The 15,736-nt window shown below is 40.0% G+C and overlaps 2 protein-coding genes across 6 annotated transcripts in view; one reads left to right on the forward strand and one right to left on the reverse strand.

Moving 5' to 3' along the window:
• The window catches only part of FIG4 (FIG4 phosphoinositide 5-phosphatase), a 129,789-nt gene extending 120,241 nt beyond the window's left edge, over positions 1–9,548 (reverse strand). For 3 of the 4 annotated variants that reach the window (XM_027603009.2, XM_027603007.2, XM_027603008.2), the window contains exon 1: positions 9,265–9,548. In XM_027603009.2, the coding sequence (XP_027458810.2) occupies positions 9,265–9,330 (66 nt within the window). In that variant the 5' untranslated portion in view covers positions 9,331–9,548. Of the gene's footprint in view, positions 1–4,591; positions 4,777–9,264 lie in introns of those variants that run through there. The other variant, XM_027603010.2, reaches the window with a different exon arrangement.
• An 853-nt stretch (positions 9,549–10,401) lies between these two features.
• The window catches only part of AK9 (adenylate kinase 9), a 135,710-nt gene continuing 130,375 nt past the window's right edge, over positions 10,402–15,736 (forward strand). Inside the window, exon 1 of one of the 2 annotated variants that reach the window (XM_027604179.2) lies at positions 10,402–10,470. The gene's annotated coding sequence lies outside the window, so the exon portion shown is untranslated. The remainder of the gene's footprint in view (positions 10,471–15,736) is intronic. The other variant, XM_027604180.2, reaches the window with a different exon arrangement.

The raw sequence follows: 15,736 nt of genomic DNA on the forward strand, positions 1-15,736 counted from the left end.
CTGTTGGAGAAGCTTCAAATCCCCTGTAGAAATAAGTGGAAACTTGGTCACCTTCAACCTTACCTTCTAAATCAGCTAGAATCACTCTGCTTCTCTCTCCCGTTTTATATCCTTTGATTTCCTGCTCCAATCCCTTAGCCAACCACATCTTATATTGTTCTCTCCTGTTCCCTCACTACACAAACTGAGGCTGACATCTGGGCTAAGTAAGCTTGCATTCTTCATGATGTGGTTCTTACTTATTTTATTCTATTTTGTATGATAGGATGGAGAGGAGGGAGAAGCTTCCTTGAATCCTTTTGAACAAGGTAGGAATTAAATAAACACACACACATACATACATACTAACAATTTTGAACTAGTAAGAGTAAAGATCATCCTAACAACTTCATCCCTACACATACAGACACAAAAATCCACCTCAGTTCTGTTCAGCTACCAATTTTAAACTCAACCACTATATGTTAATTTGTTAGAAAATGGTCACTTATTGCAATGTAAGACCCCTAGGGCATTATATATTAAGTAAGGGCTATAAATTGGAAATGACCTAAGGTAAACTGCACTTTCATCCAGCACAACTTCAGGCTGCTAAATCCCCTGTGGACAACTCGTAGTTGCACTGGACTGTATGAGCAGTAGGGCTGGATCTGACCTTAGTTTACCTGAAAGCTTTGGTCACAGGACAGACAAGGGCCAGGGCATCAGCACGGAAGCCAAAGGGCAGCATGAGGGCTGGGCGCCAGAGAGAACAGGTAAGTTTTGGGAGGAAGCAGACCCCCAAGAAGGTGGCTTCCTTTATTGCTAACAAACATGTATAGTTTACAAACCCCCTTCTGAAGTTAATTTTATTAGGTTGGTTACCACCCCCCCCCCCCAGTGGGCCAGAAGTACAACTCCTGCATGCTATCTACCAACCCCTTTCCTCTCCAGCGTCCTCAAAATCCACCTCCAAACACAGGTAACAATGACCACCTGATTGTCACCTCAGGAGCAGTTCTGCCCAGTTATCCTTCTAAACGAAGGCTCAGGACAAGAGCAGCCCATTTTGTCCATTGTCTCGTCTGTTCTTTTGTTCCCCTAATTCTTTCATAACCAATTAATACACTCCCATCAACCAAAATAAGAATGCCCTTATTCTGACTCATACACTTGCCAACAATGACTTTTGTCAATCTTTCACATCTCTGCCATTCTGACAGGTGAAAATGGGAATCTATTTTCATTTTATTGCTTTAATTATTAGCAAGTTGAATTATCTTTTTATATTCATACTTCTTTTTTTCAGATTGCCTATTCATGTCCTTGTCCTTCTTTGGTGGGTGTTTTATTTTTCAGAATGGTTTACAAAACTTTCTGTATATAGGAATATACTGCTTTATTTGTTGTTCAGGCTACGAATACTTTCTTCATAGTCTTTTGACTCTTCTACATTTATAGTTTTAAATGCCTTCTATTAGAAAAGAAAAAATCTCAATGATCTAAATTTCTACCTTATAAATAAAGTTAGAAAAAGATCAACTCATTAATCTGAAATCCATAAGAGGAAAAAAATAATAAGCCTAAGAACAGAAACTGATTAAATAAAAAACAATAGAGAAAATTAACTGAGTCAAAAGTTGATTCTTTCAAAAGAGTAGTAAAATTGATAAATGCCTAGCAAAATGGATCAATAATAAATGAGAGAGAACACAAAATACCAATATCAGAACAAAAGTGGAAGTTTTACTACAAATCCTAGAGACATCAAAAGTTTAATAAGAGGGGCACCTGAGTGTCTCAGTCAGTTAAGCATCTGCCTTCGGCTCAGGTCATGATTTCAGGGTCCTGGGATTGAGCCCCATGTCTCCTTGCTCATTGGGAAGTCTGCTTCTCCCTCTCCCTCTGCCCCTACCCCCTGCTAGTGCTCACGTGCCCTCTCTCTCTGTCAAATAAATAAATAAAATCTTTAAAAAATTAGAATAAAATAAAAAAGTGTAATAGGAGAATATTATGAACAACTTGGCACCAATAAATTCAACAACTAAGATGAACTGGACAAATTTCTTGAAAAATACAATTTATCAAATGTGATTCAAGAGGCACCTGGGTGGCTCAGTCAGTTAAGAGTCTGACTCTTGATTTTGGCTCAGGTCATGATCTCAGGGTTGTGAGACTGTGCCCTGCCTCAGGCATAGAGTCTGCTTAAGATTCTCTCTCTTCCTCTCCCTCTGCCCCTCCCCCACTAAAAAAAATGTGATTCAAGACCCACTGGAAATCTTCACGGCCCTATAGCTGCTATAGAAATTGATGATCAAAATTTGTCCCACAAAGCAACTCCAAGCACTTTCAGTAGTAAATTCTAGCAAACATTTAAACAAAGAAATAATATCAATCTTACACAACCACTTTCAGAAAATAAAAGGAACACTTCTCAACTCATTTTATGAGACCCAAGTTACCCCAAAACCAAAATCAGACAAAAGATGTTAAAGAAAATGATAGACTAATATCCTGAACATAAAAATCCCTGCAAACTATCAGTAAATAGAATCTAGCAATATATGAAAACAATAATCGGGCATAATGGAGAAGAGTATATCCCCCAAATTCAAGGTTCTTGTAACCTTTGTGAATGAATTAATGTAATCCACCATACTAAGCAAATAAAGGAAATGCCATATGCAGATGCAGAAAAAAACATGCAACAAAATTCAGTATCTATTCATGTTTTAAAAAAACTCAGCAAACTAGGAACAGAAAAGAATCCTTCTCAATCTGATAAAGGGCATCTCTGAAAACCTACAGCTAATATCACATTTAATGGTGAGACTGTTTTCCCCATAAGATCAGGAACTAACAAGAAAATGTCTGTTCTTGCCACTTCTATTCAACTTTGTACTAGAGATCCTAGATAATGCCAGAAGGCAAAAAAAAAAGGTAACCAGATTGGGAAGGAAGAAGTGTTCCTCTCCCTAAATGATATGATTATTTATGTAGAAAAAGTAAGGAAATGACGGAAAAAAAAAAAAAACCCTACTAGAACTAATAAGTGAGTGTGATGAGAAAAACAACTATTTTGTGTCAAAGCCTAGGTATTTTACAGTATGATAACCCTGTTCACACCCAGAGTCTGAACGTTTGGATTAGGACCTGAGTTTAGGATTCCCACCATCCCACTTTGCTCTTACATGATACCTTTTAAAATAACTACTTAGAGTTAAGCCCACAAAAAGTTAGTGACCTCTGTTCCTGCCACCTTTTAAGTAATAGGTACTTGCTACCTTGCTCTCTATCTGCTGCTCACATGTGACCTGTGACCTAGGACAGAGGACTGCCCTTCTCCTAAATCATTCCCTCCCACCTCTGCCACTTCTAAATCCTGTGACTTCATGTCCTTTGTGTAGGTGTATTGAAACTGTACCTTCAATCAAAATGACCCCGTGGGTTTCACTTCCCAAAGTGAAAGTTCAGTGTTGAGGGAGCTATCTGCTGACCCCATGTGAGTGGCTTGTGCCCCCCAATTCGGCAGGTCATAATCCACATATTTTTAATTCAACACACCAGCTACAGTTTCTCAACATGGTGACTTTAGTAAAGTTTCAGGATATAAGGTCAATATATAAAAATCAACTCAATATCTGTATACTAGTAACAAGCAATTGTCAAATCAAATTTAAAATCCCATTTGCAATAGTATCAAAACTCATAAAATACTCAGGAGTAGTAAAATTTCTACGCTGAAAATTACAACATATTGCTAAGAGAAAGTAAACACCTAATAAATGGATAGATATACCATGGATTAAAAGATTCAATATTATACCATCCCAAAATGTATAATTTTAGATAGTCCCAATTACAAACATTTTAATCTGTAATGCAGAGTCCATGTGTTCTAAACTGACTGAAAGAAAATAGTCTCTATATACATGGTTTGAGTGTCCTTCTAGCATATTATCACCTAAAGGTAACTTTATTTTTCTTTTTCCTTTATCAATGTTTGCTATGCTCTGTTTTTCTTTCCCTGCTCCTATTTTCTTCACTATTACTCTTACAAGAGAGGTTTTTGGTTTCATCTTGTTAGTTTGCTTGCTTGCTTAAATTTCTATATGAAAAAAAGTGCCCTATGTATGAAGCAAAAATGAAAAGAAGAAAATCTTCTTGTAGTAGGTCATGGGCATAGAGTTTCATTTTATATAAACTTGAATTATACAGATTTGAAATATCTTAATAATTCAAATATTAATAAATCTTCATTTTAAATAATTTTAATTTATAGAAATATTTCAATTAAAATAATAATCTCATAATTTCAAAAAAGATTCAATGTTACTAAGATTCAGTTTTCCCCAAATGGATCTATAAATTCAATGAAACCCAAATCCCAATCCCAATAGGCTTATTAGAAATTGACAAGCTGATTGTAAAATTCATATGTAAATGCCTATGATCTAGAGTAGCAAAAACAACTTTGGAAAAGAAAGTTGGAAAACTTGTACTTCCTGATTTCAAGACTTATTATCAAGCTGTAATAATAAAGACAAGGTGGTAATGCCATGAAGAAAAGTAAACTGATCAAGAGAACAAAATAGCTTAAGAATCAACTCACATTTCTCCAACTAATTTTTCACAAGAGTACCAAAGGAATTCAATAAAGAAAGAGTGATCTTTTCAATAAATGAGGCTGGACAATTGATGTATGGAACCTCAAGCCCTGTGGCTGCCACCTCCAAGAATCCTTAATGATTCTCATCTCCTGGTATTCATGTCCTTACATAGTCCTCTCCCACTAAACAGAGCTGACCTGCATAACCAACAGAAATTGTGGAAATGATGGAGTGTGAATCCTGCGGCTAAGTCACAAAAGACATTGTAGCATCATCCTTCTTTCTTAGAACAGATCATCCTTCTTTCTTAGAACACCCTGTCTGGCCAAACAAATCCAGCTACCACATCATAAAGACACTACAGGAGTCCTGTGGAAATGTCCATGAGGTAAGAAACTGAAGCCTCATCAACAACCAGCTCAACCCGCCAAGCATGTGAAGTGAGCTATCTTGGAAGTAAATCCTCTAGCCCAGTCAAGCCTTCAGATGACTGTAGCCTGGATGACATCTTAACTGCAACTTCATGAGACCCTGAGCAAGAACCACTCAGCTAAGTCCTGAGTGGTTATACATATAATAACTCCCAGGCTCCTGACCTGCTGAAACTGTGAAATATTATTTATTGTTGTCTGAAGCCACTAAGTTTAGGACTAATTTGTTACACCACATTAGATAAGTAATACAACCACATACAAAATTATTTTAATATAAAACTCACCTCTAAATGTAAAAGTTAAAAGTATAAATCTTTCAGAGAAACCATTGGAAAATATCTTTGTGCTCTGGGAGTGGGTAAAGATTTCTTAGGACACAGAAAGCAATAAACACAAAAGAAAAACTTGATAAATTCAACTTCATTGAAATGAAAAACTTTAGCTCATCAAAAGATCACTTTAAATACCTTACAATTTTGTCAGTTACATCACAGTAATGCTGAAAAAAAATTAAGAAAATGGAGTAGGCAAGTCACTGACTGCAAGAAAATATTCACAAAACATATATCACATAGGACTTGATTCCAGAATATATAAAAAACCACAAATCAAAAATAAAAAGACAAACAGCCCAATTATTTTTAAGTGGGCAAAAGACTTTGACACTTCACAAAGGAAGATATAAAAATGGCCAATAAGCACATGAAAAGATGCTCAATATCATCAGTCATTAGGGGAATGCAAATCAAAACCATAATGAGATACCGCTATACAGGCACGAGAATAACTAAAGCTAAAAAGACTAACAACACCAAATCCTGGCAAGGATATGGAGCAATGAAGATTTTCATACCTTGCTGTTGTAAGCACCTAACATCACTTCTGTGAGTAGCAATTTCATTCTTAGGTATTTACGAAAAGAAATGAAAAGTTACGTCCACAAACATACTTGTTCAAGACTGTCCATAGCTGGCCTGACAACAGCCTAAATGTGGAAACAAGTCTAAATCAATAAGGAAAATGGATAAACCAACTGTGGAATATGTATACAATGGACTACTACTCAATAATAAAAAGGAACAAACTACTGATACAATATGGATGAACTTTAAAGACATGCTGAGCAAAAAAAGCTAGACTCAACAGAGTATGTACTGTATAAATCCACCCATATGAAATTTTTCAATAGGCCTATCTATTCTAAGGTTAAAAAGGAAAGAATATTAGTTGTCAGTAAGGAAAAGGGGGCAATTGACCAGATAGGGATGCAACGCAACTTTCTGGGGCAAGACAGGGGTATGGTTAACATATGTGTATACTTTCTGTCCAAATTTTACAGCTTAGATTTGTGCATTTCAATTTATCTAAATTTTAAAGAAAAAGAAACTTATAATAAAATAAGTGGTGGGTGGGGAGTGGAACGAGTTATAGCTAATAAAGGTAATTTTGAGGGCACCTGGGTGGCCCAGTTGGTTGAGTGTCTGACTCTTGGTTTCAGCTCAGGTGGTGGTCTCGGGGTCTTGAGATCAAGCCCGGCATCGGGTTCTGCACTCAGCATGGACTCTGCTTAGGACTCACCCCCTCCCTCTGCCCCTTTCCCCTGCAGTGCTCTGTCTCTCTGTCTCTGTCTCTCTCTCTCTCTCAAAAATAAATAAATCTTCTTAAAAAATAAAGGTAATTTTGGAGCTGGTGATAGATATGTGGGAGTTTATTATATTATTCTGTTTATTTTGTATTTGTTCAAAATTTCCATAATAAAAAAGCTAAAAACAAAAAACCCAAAGACACACAAACCACAAATTCAATGTTCTAAATTATTTGGTTCATCAGGAATACAATTACTCTGTCAAACAGCCATAAAAGTTTCTAACCACTGACTCTCAGTTTCTAAATATAATCTGTCCCAGTCCAGTTATAAACTATCTATGCCTGGCACCAGGTATCAGCCCATACTCTCAATAGCACAGTCCTCTCTGCCTCATTCTTTTCTTCGCTGAATAACAGTGAATAGTAATCATAGTAGTAGTACCAGGATTTACTTCTTCGAGGTTTTATGAGGATTAAATAATAAAATATATGTTGAGTTCTTTGACCAGTGGCTGGCATAGAAGTTCCATAGACACTAGCTATTCTTCTCATTAATAAAACCTGCTACAGTTTTTTTTTTAATTCCTAGGATCTATTTAGTTGCCAGTAATTTTATGCCTTTTTTCTGAATTATCTATGTCCCTTAAACTTTGAGCTTATTACTCAAATAAATCTTTCTGCTTAAATTTTTAAGTCAAAAATATAAAAAAGAAAAGTCACATACTTTTACTGATGAGGAAACTGCGGTTCAAAGATTAAATGCAGCAGACATTTCTCAGGGTGGTTGCCCTGGTTCCAACCATTCCTCGGAACAAAGTCAGTACTACCAGACTTTGGCAGATTCCCAATCATAGCTGAGTCAATCAGATTCCTTCTCCTAGTACCTATGGTATGCCCTTGGCAGCACTCTGAGTGGGTCCTCTTACCCTGCCTTTCCAGAAGCTAGGGAGTTAGGCTCTTCCAGTGATTCCATGCAATGGCTCCTCCAGCATCCTTCTGATAAACTCATTTTTTATCTCTAAGCTGGCTGGAGTTAGTTTCCATTCCTTAGATGACCAAGAGGGGTAACAACTAAGTTCTAGAACACAGATATCTTCATGTTAGACACTCTCAACCAGCATCTATTGGAAGCCTACTGTTTGCAAGGCCCTGTACCAGATCTGTGCTGTGAGGACCAGCAGGTTGTGACAGGAGAAGGAGGGGTGGGACTTTACAAAGAGAGAGCTGCAGAAAATACTCTGGGTAGGTATAAGGAACTGAAAGCAATATAGTTTTGCTGCAGAATAAGGCACATAAAGGCACAGAGTTAATCCTCAGTAAATATTTGTTGAATTAATATTAAATTAGATATAAGACCAGACAGGTTTTGGACAAATCACATACGGCTTTGAATGCCAAACTAATAGATTCAGAATCTACTCCCCTCAAATGGAGGCTACTGAAGGTTTCTGAGAAGAGCCCTATAATACAATTTGTGCTTTCAAAAAACACTAACATCTCAGCCAGTCCTAATGAATGCTCAGCTTATAAAGGAGCTGAAGTTTCTGTGTTTTAAGTATAGTATTTATGTTTCCTACAGGGACATTTACCAGCACTTTGTACAGAAAGCAGAAGGTTTTATTTAAATGTCAAAATACTTCTGTATGACTCTTCTCACAGAACTGAAGAATCTATGACTATTAGATAATTTCATCTTTTGGTCTGGATCCAATCAAATGAAGTTGCCAACAAAATTAACTTAGGGTCAACAATGTTTCTTCACTAATTGTGACCCGAGGCAGATGTGCTATTAGAACCATGTTATAACCAAGAAACTGTTAAGTACCTACTTTATCTAATGGAAGACAACCCAAGTTCCGTTGAATATGCCTTATAAAACACTCTACAGCACAATAGGAAGGTTTCTGGCATATGCAATTCTATTACCATGAAGTGCAATTTTAAACACAGATCCTAACATCACTGTTACCTCAACTCAGAAAAGTTATACTTTATTTTCCAACCACACAAATGACAAAGTATGTACTTCTATAAACACTATTCCATTAAATCTTAGGGACCTAGAATCTAAACACAAAAACTGATCTATTCTACTCCTGTTTACATGGCCACTCGAAGTAATAAAACAAACAAAAAGTGTTGTAAAAAAGTGAAAAGCAAAATAATGTTATCCAAACAAATGTCTTTAAACAAAGTAAGTTTTCCTTTCAAATAAACAGAACCAAGTATTTTAGCAACAAAAGTGCACATAATTAACATCAATTCATAGTGACTGGTATGCCATGGAATAGGAAAACACACAAATTACCCATTCAAAGATCAAAAATATTTTTTCATACCCTTGCCTGTACTCTAAGTATAGAACTGCAAAACACTAACAAGCTTTCTGAAAGTTTTTTTAAAAAATCCAGTAACTCGTTCAGAACTTCATAAACAGTTTCTGAGATACCACAAGCACCTGTTTCCAGTGCGTTCCAACCGTGACTTTTAAGTGGAAACATGTACAAGCAAAAGCAGCAGTGCCCTGGGTGCGATGACAAGGCGAAGCCTCCTCAGACATATGCCCAAGGCTGGGATTAGGGACCCAGGGAGGGGGATTCTACCACCGTGTTCCCGCGCGCGCCCCACTGTGCCCCGCGGCGCGGGGAACTTACAGCTCTGGTTTCATAGAGAACCAGCTTCTGGACGGAGCTGATGATGGGGGCGGCGGCCGCGGGCATGGTAGGAGGAAGTTGGGGCTCCCACGACAGGGCACCAGGCCGCAGCCCAGGGTGCGGCAAGCCTCCAGACAGTCCCAGGAGGCCCGGAGAGAAGACACTTCAGACCCCCGACACTAGATCCAGCCAGAAAACACCACTTGGACACTAAACATACAGAAGACCGGGTACAGCTCAGGTGCTTCCGGATCCCAGCTCCCCCACCTCCAGGCAAGCCCCGCCCCGGGCGCGTCGGGGTCGGGACTGGAGGATATACCGTAGAGAGGTCGTGTAGAGGCTCCCAGAACCTGCGTGCTGCCTAGGGAGGAAGCTAAGGGCGCCATTTTTGGTGCGGGCAAGAGAAAAAGTGGGCGGAGAAAAAGTCGCGTGGTTAGTTTCGGTTCTCGCTTCATCTGGTCTCCCTTTTTAGAAAAGGGAGACGATTTGCGACTGGATTGCTTCTTTTGAAGCGGTTCTCCGAGTTGTAGATAGATCCAATAGAAGTTGGTCTTTTTTTTCTCTACCTACTTCTGCCCTTATTTTCCTAGAAACATATCTGATAGCTCTTCCCTGAGTGTCGGTGTTTTTTTTTCCCCCTTGCATCTCATTGTTATCCATTTTAACCCTTGTGAGAGCCAACAAAAACCATATTGTTTTGAGGCTGTGGGGTTCAAGGAATTTTTTAAAAATCACCTTTTTTAAAAAAAATCACCTGAAGTTGGACATTTTGGACTTTGCCACGTATTTGTGGCGGAGACTGGCCATTTGTAAATTCTACAAATGGACTGCCTGCCAAGTGTAGTGCCCTGTGGTGCGGCACTGGCTTTGGAGACGGGCAATTGTGGGTTAAAATAAGGTCTCTTCCATTTGATGTAAGTGAACAGAAGTGGGTAGTGTACACACCGTCTCTAATCGTCACCTTCTATATCTGTGAAAAGGAATGTGTTATAAATACAAAGTTAAGTGCAAAAGTGAATACGTAAATTTTTTAAAAATGAATGAATTACAGCCCCGCCTCACGAGGCCGGGTTCCCCAAGAGGCTCTGCGCGAAGCCCCGCCACGGGTTCCCTAGGCAACCGGTCCACAGACAGAGAGGCACGGGAGGCGGTTGCTGCCGCCAGCGAGTGGGTCCTGTGGGCTTCTGACGACTCTGCTGTGGCGGAGTAAGTAGTCCCCCGCCCTGACGCCTTTTGTATCAATTGAATGGAACCTCACCTCCTGCGGGGACCCCAGACCAGTTCCTTTTCTTACAAAACTGAACTTTGGGGTCTCTCGGTAAAGTACTTTTAAAGCCATTTTCCCTTCCAACGACTAATGTCTTCATTCCACAAATATTTACTGAGCACCTATTAGGAGAGTATAAGGCGTCGCCACAGCAGAAGTTACTAGGTTTCCCAGGAGAGGGGCCTCCTGTAAACCACAGAACCCACTGCTGGAGGGTTTCCCAACAGCTAAAAATGTGAGGGAACTTTTAAAAATTCTATTGAATTATAGTATAAACGCATAACGTAATGTGATATTCGAGGTTATGTTACACAACAAGAAGATGCTAGAGATCATATTGTAAATTTAAAATTGAGAGATTACCAATTTTTTAAAAAATAAATGTTTATTTAGTATTTTAATTGTCTTTCATAGTTTAGTCCTACCTTTATTAAGAACTAGAAAGATCATCACGTTAGTTCTGGCATTTTAGGTTGACCTGGATCTTTCAACTGGGAAGAATATTTAGTTCTGTTTTGTTTCCTAATGGAAACCAATTCTTCTGAATATAAGCATTAAATACTTGCACTATGTTTTTGTTTAGGATAACAACTCTTATAATATCTATAGACTTCTGGTTTCCAATATTTAGCTTTCAATTATTATGTTATACTGTAATATAGCACTTCCATTTGAACTTTGTCTTTGTTGGTTTCCCCCAGAAGCAGATCCTGAGACAAAAATTCGACGGCAAGTGCTTTATATGGGAAGTAATCCCAGGAAACATCAGTGAGCAGAAGGAAGCTGATCAAGGGAATATTATAAGCAAATTTCTCTGTGGGCTGAATTCACTGGATAATCCTGAGATGTATGTCTCAGAGTAATTCTCTCTTAAGGGCAAAAGAGCTGGGGCATTTATTCACCAACTGCCATCAATTATTGTCTGAGGCCTGCTATGGCAGAACATTAATTCCCTGGAACTTCCAGTGTGCCCTGTGCTCAGGCCGACTAGGTATGGCAGCTGGAAAGAGCCCTTAGGCAAAGAGTCACACATGCTAGCCTTTGGAAGTCAGGCTGGTCATGCATGGAAAAGGTACATGTCAAGTGGTTATGGGTACTAATAGCATCTGGTACATTCCAACCTTTGCACTACTCATATCCACCCTGCCCCCACATTAAGTTCACACCATCCCCTCACCAATTCTTCACGGTGGTGGCTGATCCCAGTTTCTAAAAGAAAAGGACTTACTAAAAGATGATTAGTGGGACAAGCTACAGAATTCACTACTGCAATTAATCCTAGGTCTGTAACTGATAATTCATCACTTCTGTCCTCTACCACCCATTCTAGATTTTTCTTACCATTGGCCAGCACTTTTGCTGGTCTCTGTTGTTTTCCCAGTAGGGTAATCAGCCTTCATCCCTGAGGGGTGTAAGCCTGTTGTTACCGTGTCTTTGTCAGGTTGTGCTTGCTATAATTACAAGAGGTGTCTTAGAGAAATCCCTGAGTTCAAGACATACATCTCCCTCCTCCAAGTATGTAGCAGCAACTCTATCCTCAGCTGCCAGTGTAGTAACTCCTTATGGGCATGTGGAACCACAGATGACCAGGCAGCAGTTTTAGGTTTAGTGAAACCTAACTAAGGGGATCCTCTGATAGAAGCATCTCTCTCCCATCAATCAAAACCAGGACCTCCAGTCCGGCAGAGCCTGAAGTCATGAGGAAAGGTGATACAAATTCCTCATGTCAATCACAGAGTGATGGTAGGAGGGACCATTCCTAACCCTTGGTTCAAAGCATATTTCTCATCTTGAAGTAGTATCTCAATCCCACGTGATCCCAAACAGAGCTTTAATTGTACCTTTAAAAGGCCATTCCAACATTCTGTCAGACCAGCAACTTCTGGATAAAGTGGTATGTAGTAGAATCAGTGGAACCTTCTTATCATATCTCCTTTACTATAAAGAGGGTCCTTTGATCCAAGGCAATATTATATGGATCTCACTGTGATAAATGAGACACACTCCAAACCCTCAGATAGTGGTGCTGGCCAAGGCATTGTGGGTAGGGAAGGCACACCCATACTAGGGACACATGTCACCTGCTGCCCTCTCCCAGGTGAAGGGGTCCCATGTAATCAGTGTTTCACTGAATGGATATACCGTATTGAGGGCTCAGCCTCAGTCTCTGCTGCAGACAGGTGAGGTGTTCAGTGGTAGAAGTGGCTAAATCAGCCTGATGAGCCCATGAATGGCCTCCATTGCCTCCATCCCCACTATCATGCCTCCTCCATTCATGAGCCATTTTGGAAGCACTGAGGTGACAAGGATAAACAATGGCTGGCATTTACTGGATAATCATCCTGCTTTGTGAGACACAAAAATCCACATATTTTGTGTCCACCTGTATTTATTTTCTATGTGACATAACAAAATTACCACAAATTTAGCAGCTTAAAACATACATATATTATCTCAAGTTTCCATGTTCAGGAGTCCTGGCATAGCTGAGCTGGGTCCTCCACTCAGGGTCTCACAGCGCTGCAGTCAAGGTGTTGGCTGAGCTGCATTTTCATCTGGAAGCCTGACTAGGGAAGAACTTGCTTCCAAGCTCATTTAGATTGTTGGTAAAATTCATCTTTTTGTGGTTGTAGGACTGAGGTCCCACTTTTCTTCCTGGCTGTTGCCCAGGGGCTGCTCTCAGTGACTGGAGGCCACCCACTATTCCTTGCCATGCAGTCCTTTGACAACATGGCAGCTTAATTCAAAGCCAACCAGGAAGTCTCTCCAGTATACTAAATGGGATCTTATGTAATATAGTGTAATCATGAGAATAATATTTCTAACACTTTCACTAGACTTAGAAGCAAGTCACAGATTCCATCCGCACGTAAGAGAAGGGAATAATCACACAGGGTGTGACTTGTTAGGGGTTACCATAGAGTGTGTTTGTACACCCCTCTCATAGTTTCATTCACGTACCTCTTCCCCAGAACTCTTTCTCTTGTCTTTCAATCTTGCTCCTCTCAGGCCCTTGACCACACCATTCAATATTGTCCTCCAAACAGAGGACCTAGGAATACTGCTTATATCTCTGCCCACAGGGGTGCCTGGGTGGCTCAGTTGGTTAAGTGTCTGCCTTTGGCTCAGGTCATGATCTCAGGGTCTTGGGATGGAGCCCCACATTAGGCTCCGTGCTCAGTGGGGAGTCTGCTGCTCCCTCTCCCTCCCTCCACTTGTGCTCTCTCTCTCTCTCTCTCTCACTCCCTCTCTCAAATAAATAAATAAAATCTTTAAAAAAAAATCTTTGCCCACAAGGAGGATTTTCCCTAATCATCATCATTCACGGCTACCCCCGAGTGGGATTAAAGTTTGGAAGCATTCCATTTACAGCTTGCACCAATATATCATGATGCATCTATGATTTTTAAAAATTTTCTATCAGCTATTCTTAGGGAATTCCATATGAGGTGTGAGCTGAAAGAGAGACATTGGTGAGCAAGAGATAGGTGACATGGGTTCTGGGCTGCTTATTTATGAAACTTATTTGTACTCTCCAGACCTGCTTGGAACTGAACACTTGGAAATGTTCCATTTTTATCATTTGGTGGATTGCTGCTATGCCTGCCCAACTTGAGGACTTGATCTGACATACCCAGCTTATGATGGGCACGTCCAGTTCCATAGTCACCTGATGTCCTATGGCCAGGCATTCATTCTTTCCCGGAGCCCAGAGTATTACCAAGAGCTGCTTCTTGAAAGGGGAATGGTTCTCTGCCACAGACAGCAGTGATATACATGAGAGGTTTCTGTCGTGGCTTTGCTAAGACTCCAAAAGTATTCTTACGTACTCTCAGTACCTCCCTATTGCATCATGGGATCAGGCCAGGTATAAGGCCTAAGAAGCAGGCCTCTGGTATCATACACTAAAACTGCTGCAGAGCTCTCTCTTGCTCTGAGCTTCACTCAAAACTGATAGCTTTCCAAGTCACCCATTAAATGGATCAGAAAGTATCCCCAAGTGTGCTACGTGCTGTCTCCCAAAACTAGAGACTTATAAATACTGCCCCTCTTCTTTCAGAGGTAGAATGCGTAAGGTACAATAACTTGTCCTTTACCTTGGAGAGAATATCTCGGAATGACCCAGACCTCTGACCTTTTAAAACCTCACCAAAGTAATAGGCCTTTAAATCTTTGTAAATGTATCTTCCACTTTCTGCTGCTCATGTGTCTTATGAAGGCATCCAGAACACTTGCCACTTCCTGCTCACCCAATATTGTAGATCAACAAGACCCCTTTGTACTATATTTGCTACAGACACAGGAGAGTCCTGGTGTAAAACTGAATGTCCCTTGCTGACTGTTCAAGTGAATACAAACTGCTTCTAATCTTCTATTCTGACAGGGATTTAAAAAAACATAACACATTTGCCAGATGAATAACTACATACCAAGTACAAGAAGCTGTGTCCAACTAGTAAAGGTCTCATCTGCACAGCATTTACAAATGGGGCTATCCCTTGTTTAAGTTTTCAGTAGTCCACCATCATTTGTCATGATCTATCTTGTTTTTTCAAAAAGCCACACTGGAGAATTAAGCAGGGCTATGCATCTTTTAAATAGTTTTGGGTAGCACCTTTCCATTTCATTCATTCAGAATGATTTACTCTTATTTATCTGGCCTAGGGGCCAAGGAGCAGGTAAGCAATTTCATGACCTTCCACTTGGCTTTTCTACCACATTGGCTCTTACTCCACAGGCAGGGAACCACTGTGAAGGTTTTACCAGCTGCAATCCCCATTATGTACTCAGGGACCAGGAAAATAACCATGAGATGATTCTGCAGACCCTGTACTATAGGATAGACTTGAGCCAAGACTCCATTTATTACTGGTTCTCCATTTGCTTTCACTCCTACAGGGGGCCATGATGGCATTTTGAATCCACTGGTGTTGGTGTCAGCTCAGACCCTGTGTCCTATTGAGTTGGAAAGAGGAGGATAGTCCCATTTCCTCAGTGTGTATTTTCCCAGTTAATGGTTGTAGGTTCTCTTGGAGAAGGATTGGGGAATTCCTATTGTGCATACTTGTTAGGTGTTGTAGGGTCTCTTCTCGAGGGCTCCTTGCCTCGCCTTCAGTAAATGGGCTTTGGAACTAAGAGTTGGGCAAGGAATCATGATTTTCCACTGTGGCTGCTGACATCAGCCTTTGATTCACTTGCCCTTTG

This window comes from Zalophus californianus, chromosome 7 (assembly GCF_009762305.2).
Source record: "Zalophus californianus isolate mZalCal1 chromosome 7, mZalCal1.pri.v2, whole genome shotgun sequence".
In the NCBI taxonomy this organism is placed as follows: Eukaryota; Metazoa; Chordata; class Mammalia; order Carnivora; family Otariidae; genus Zalophus; species Zalophus californianus.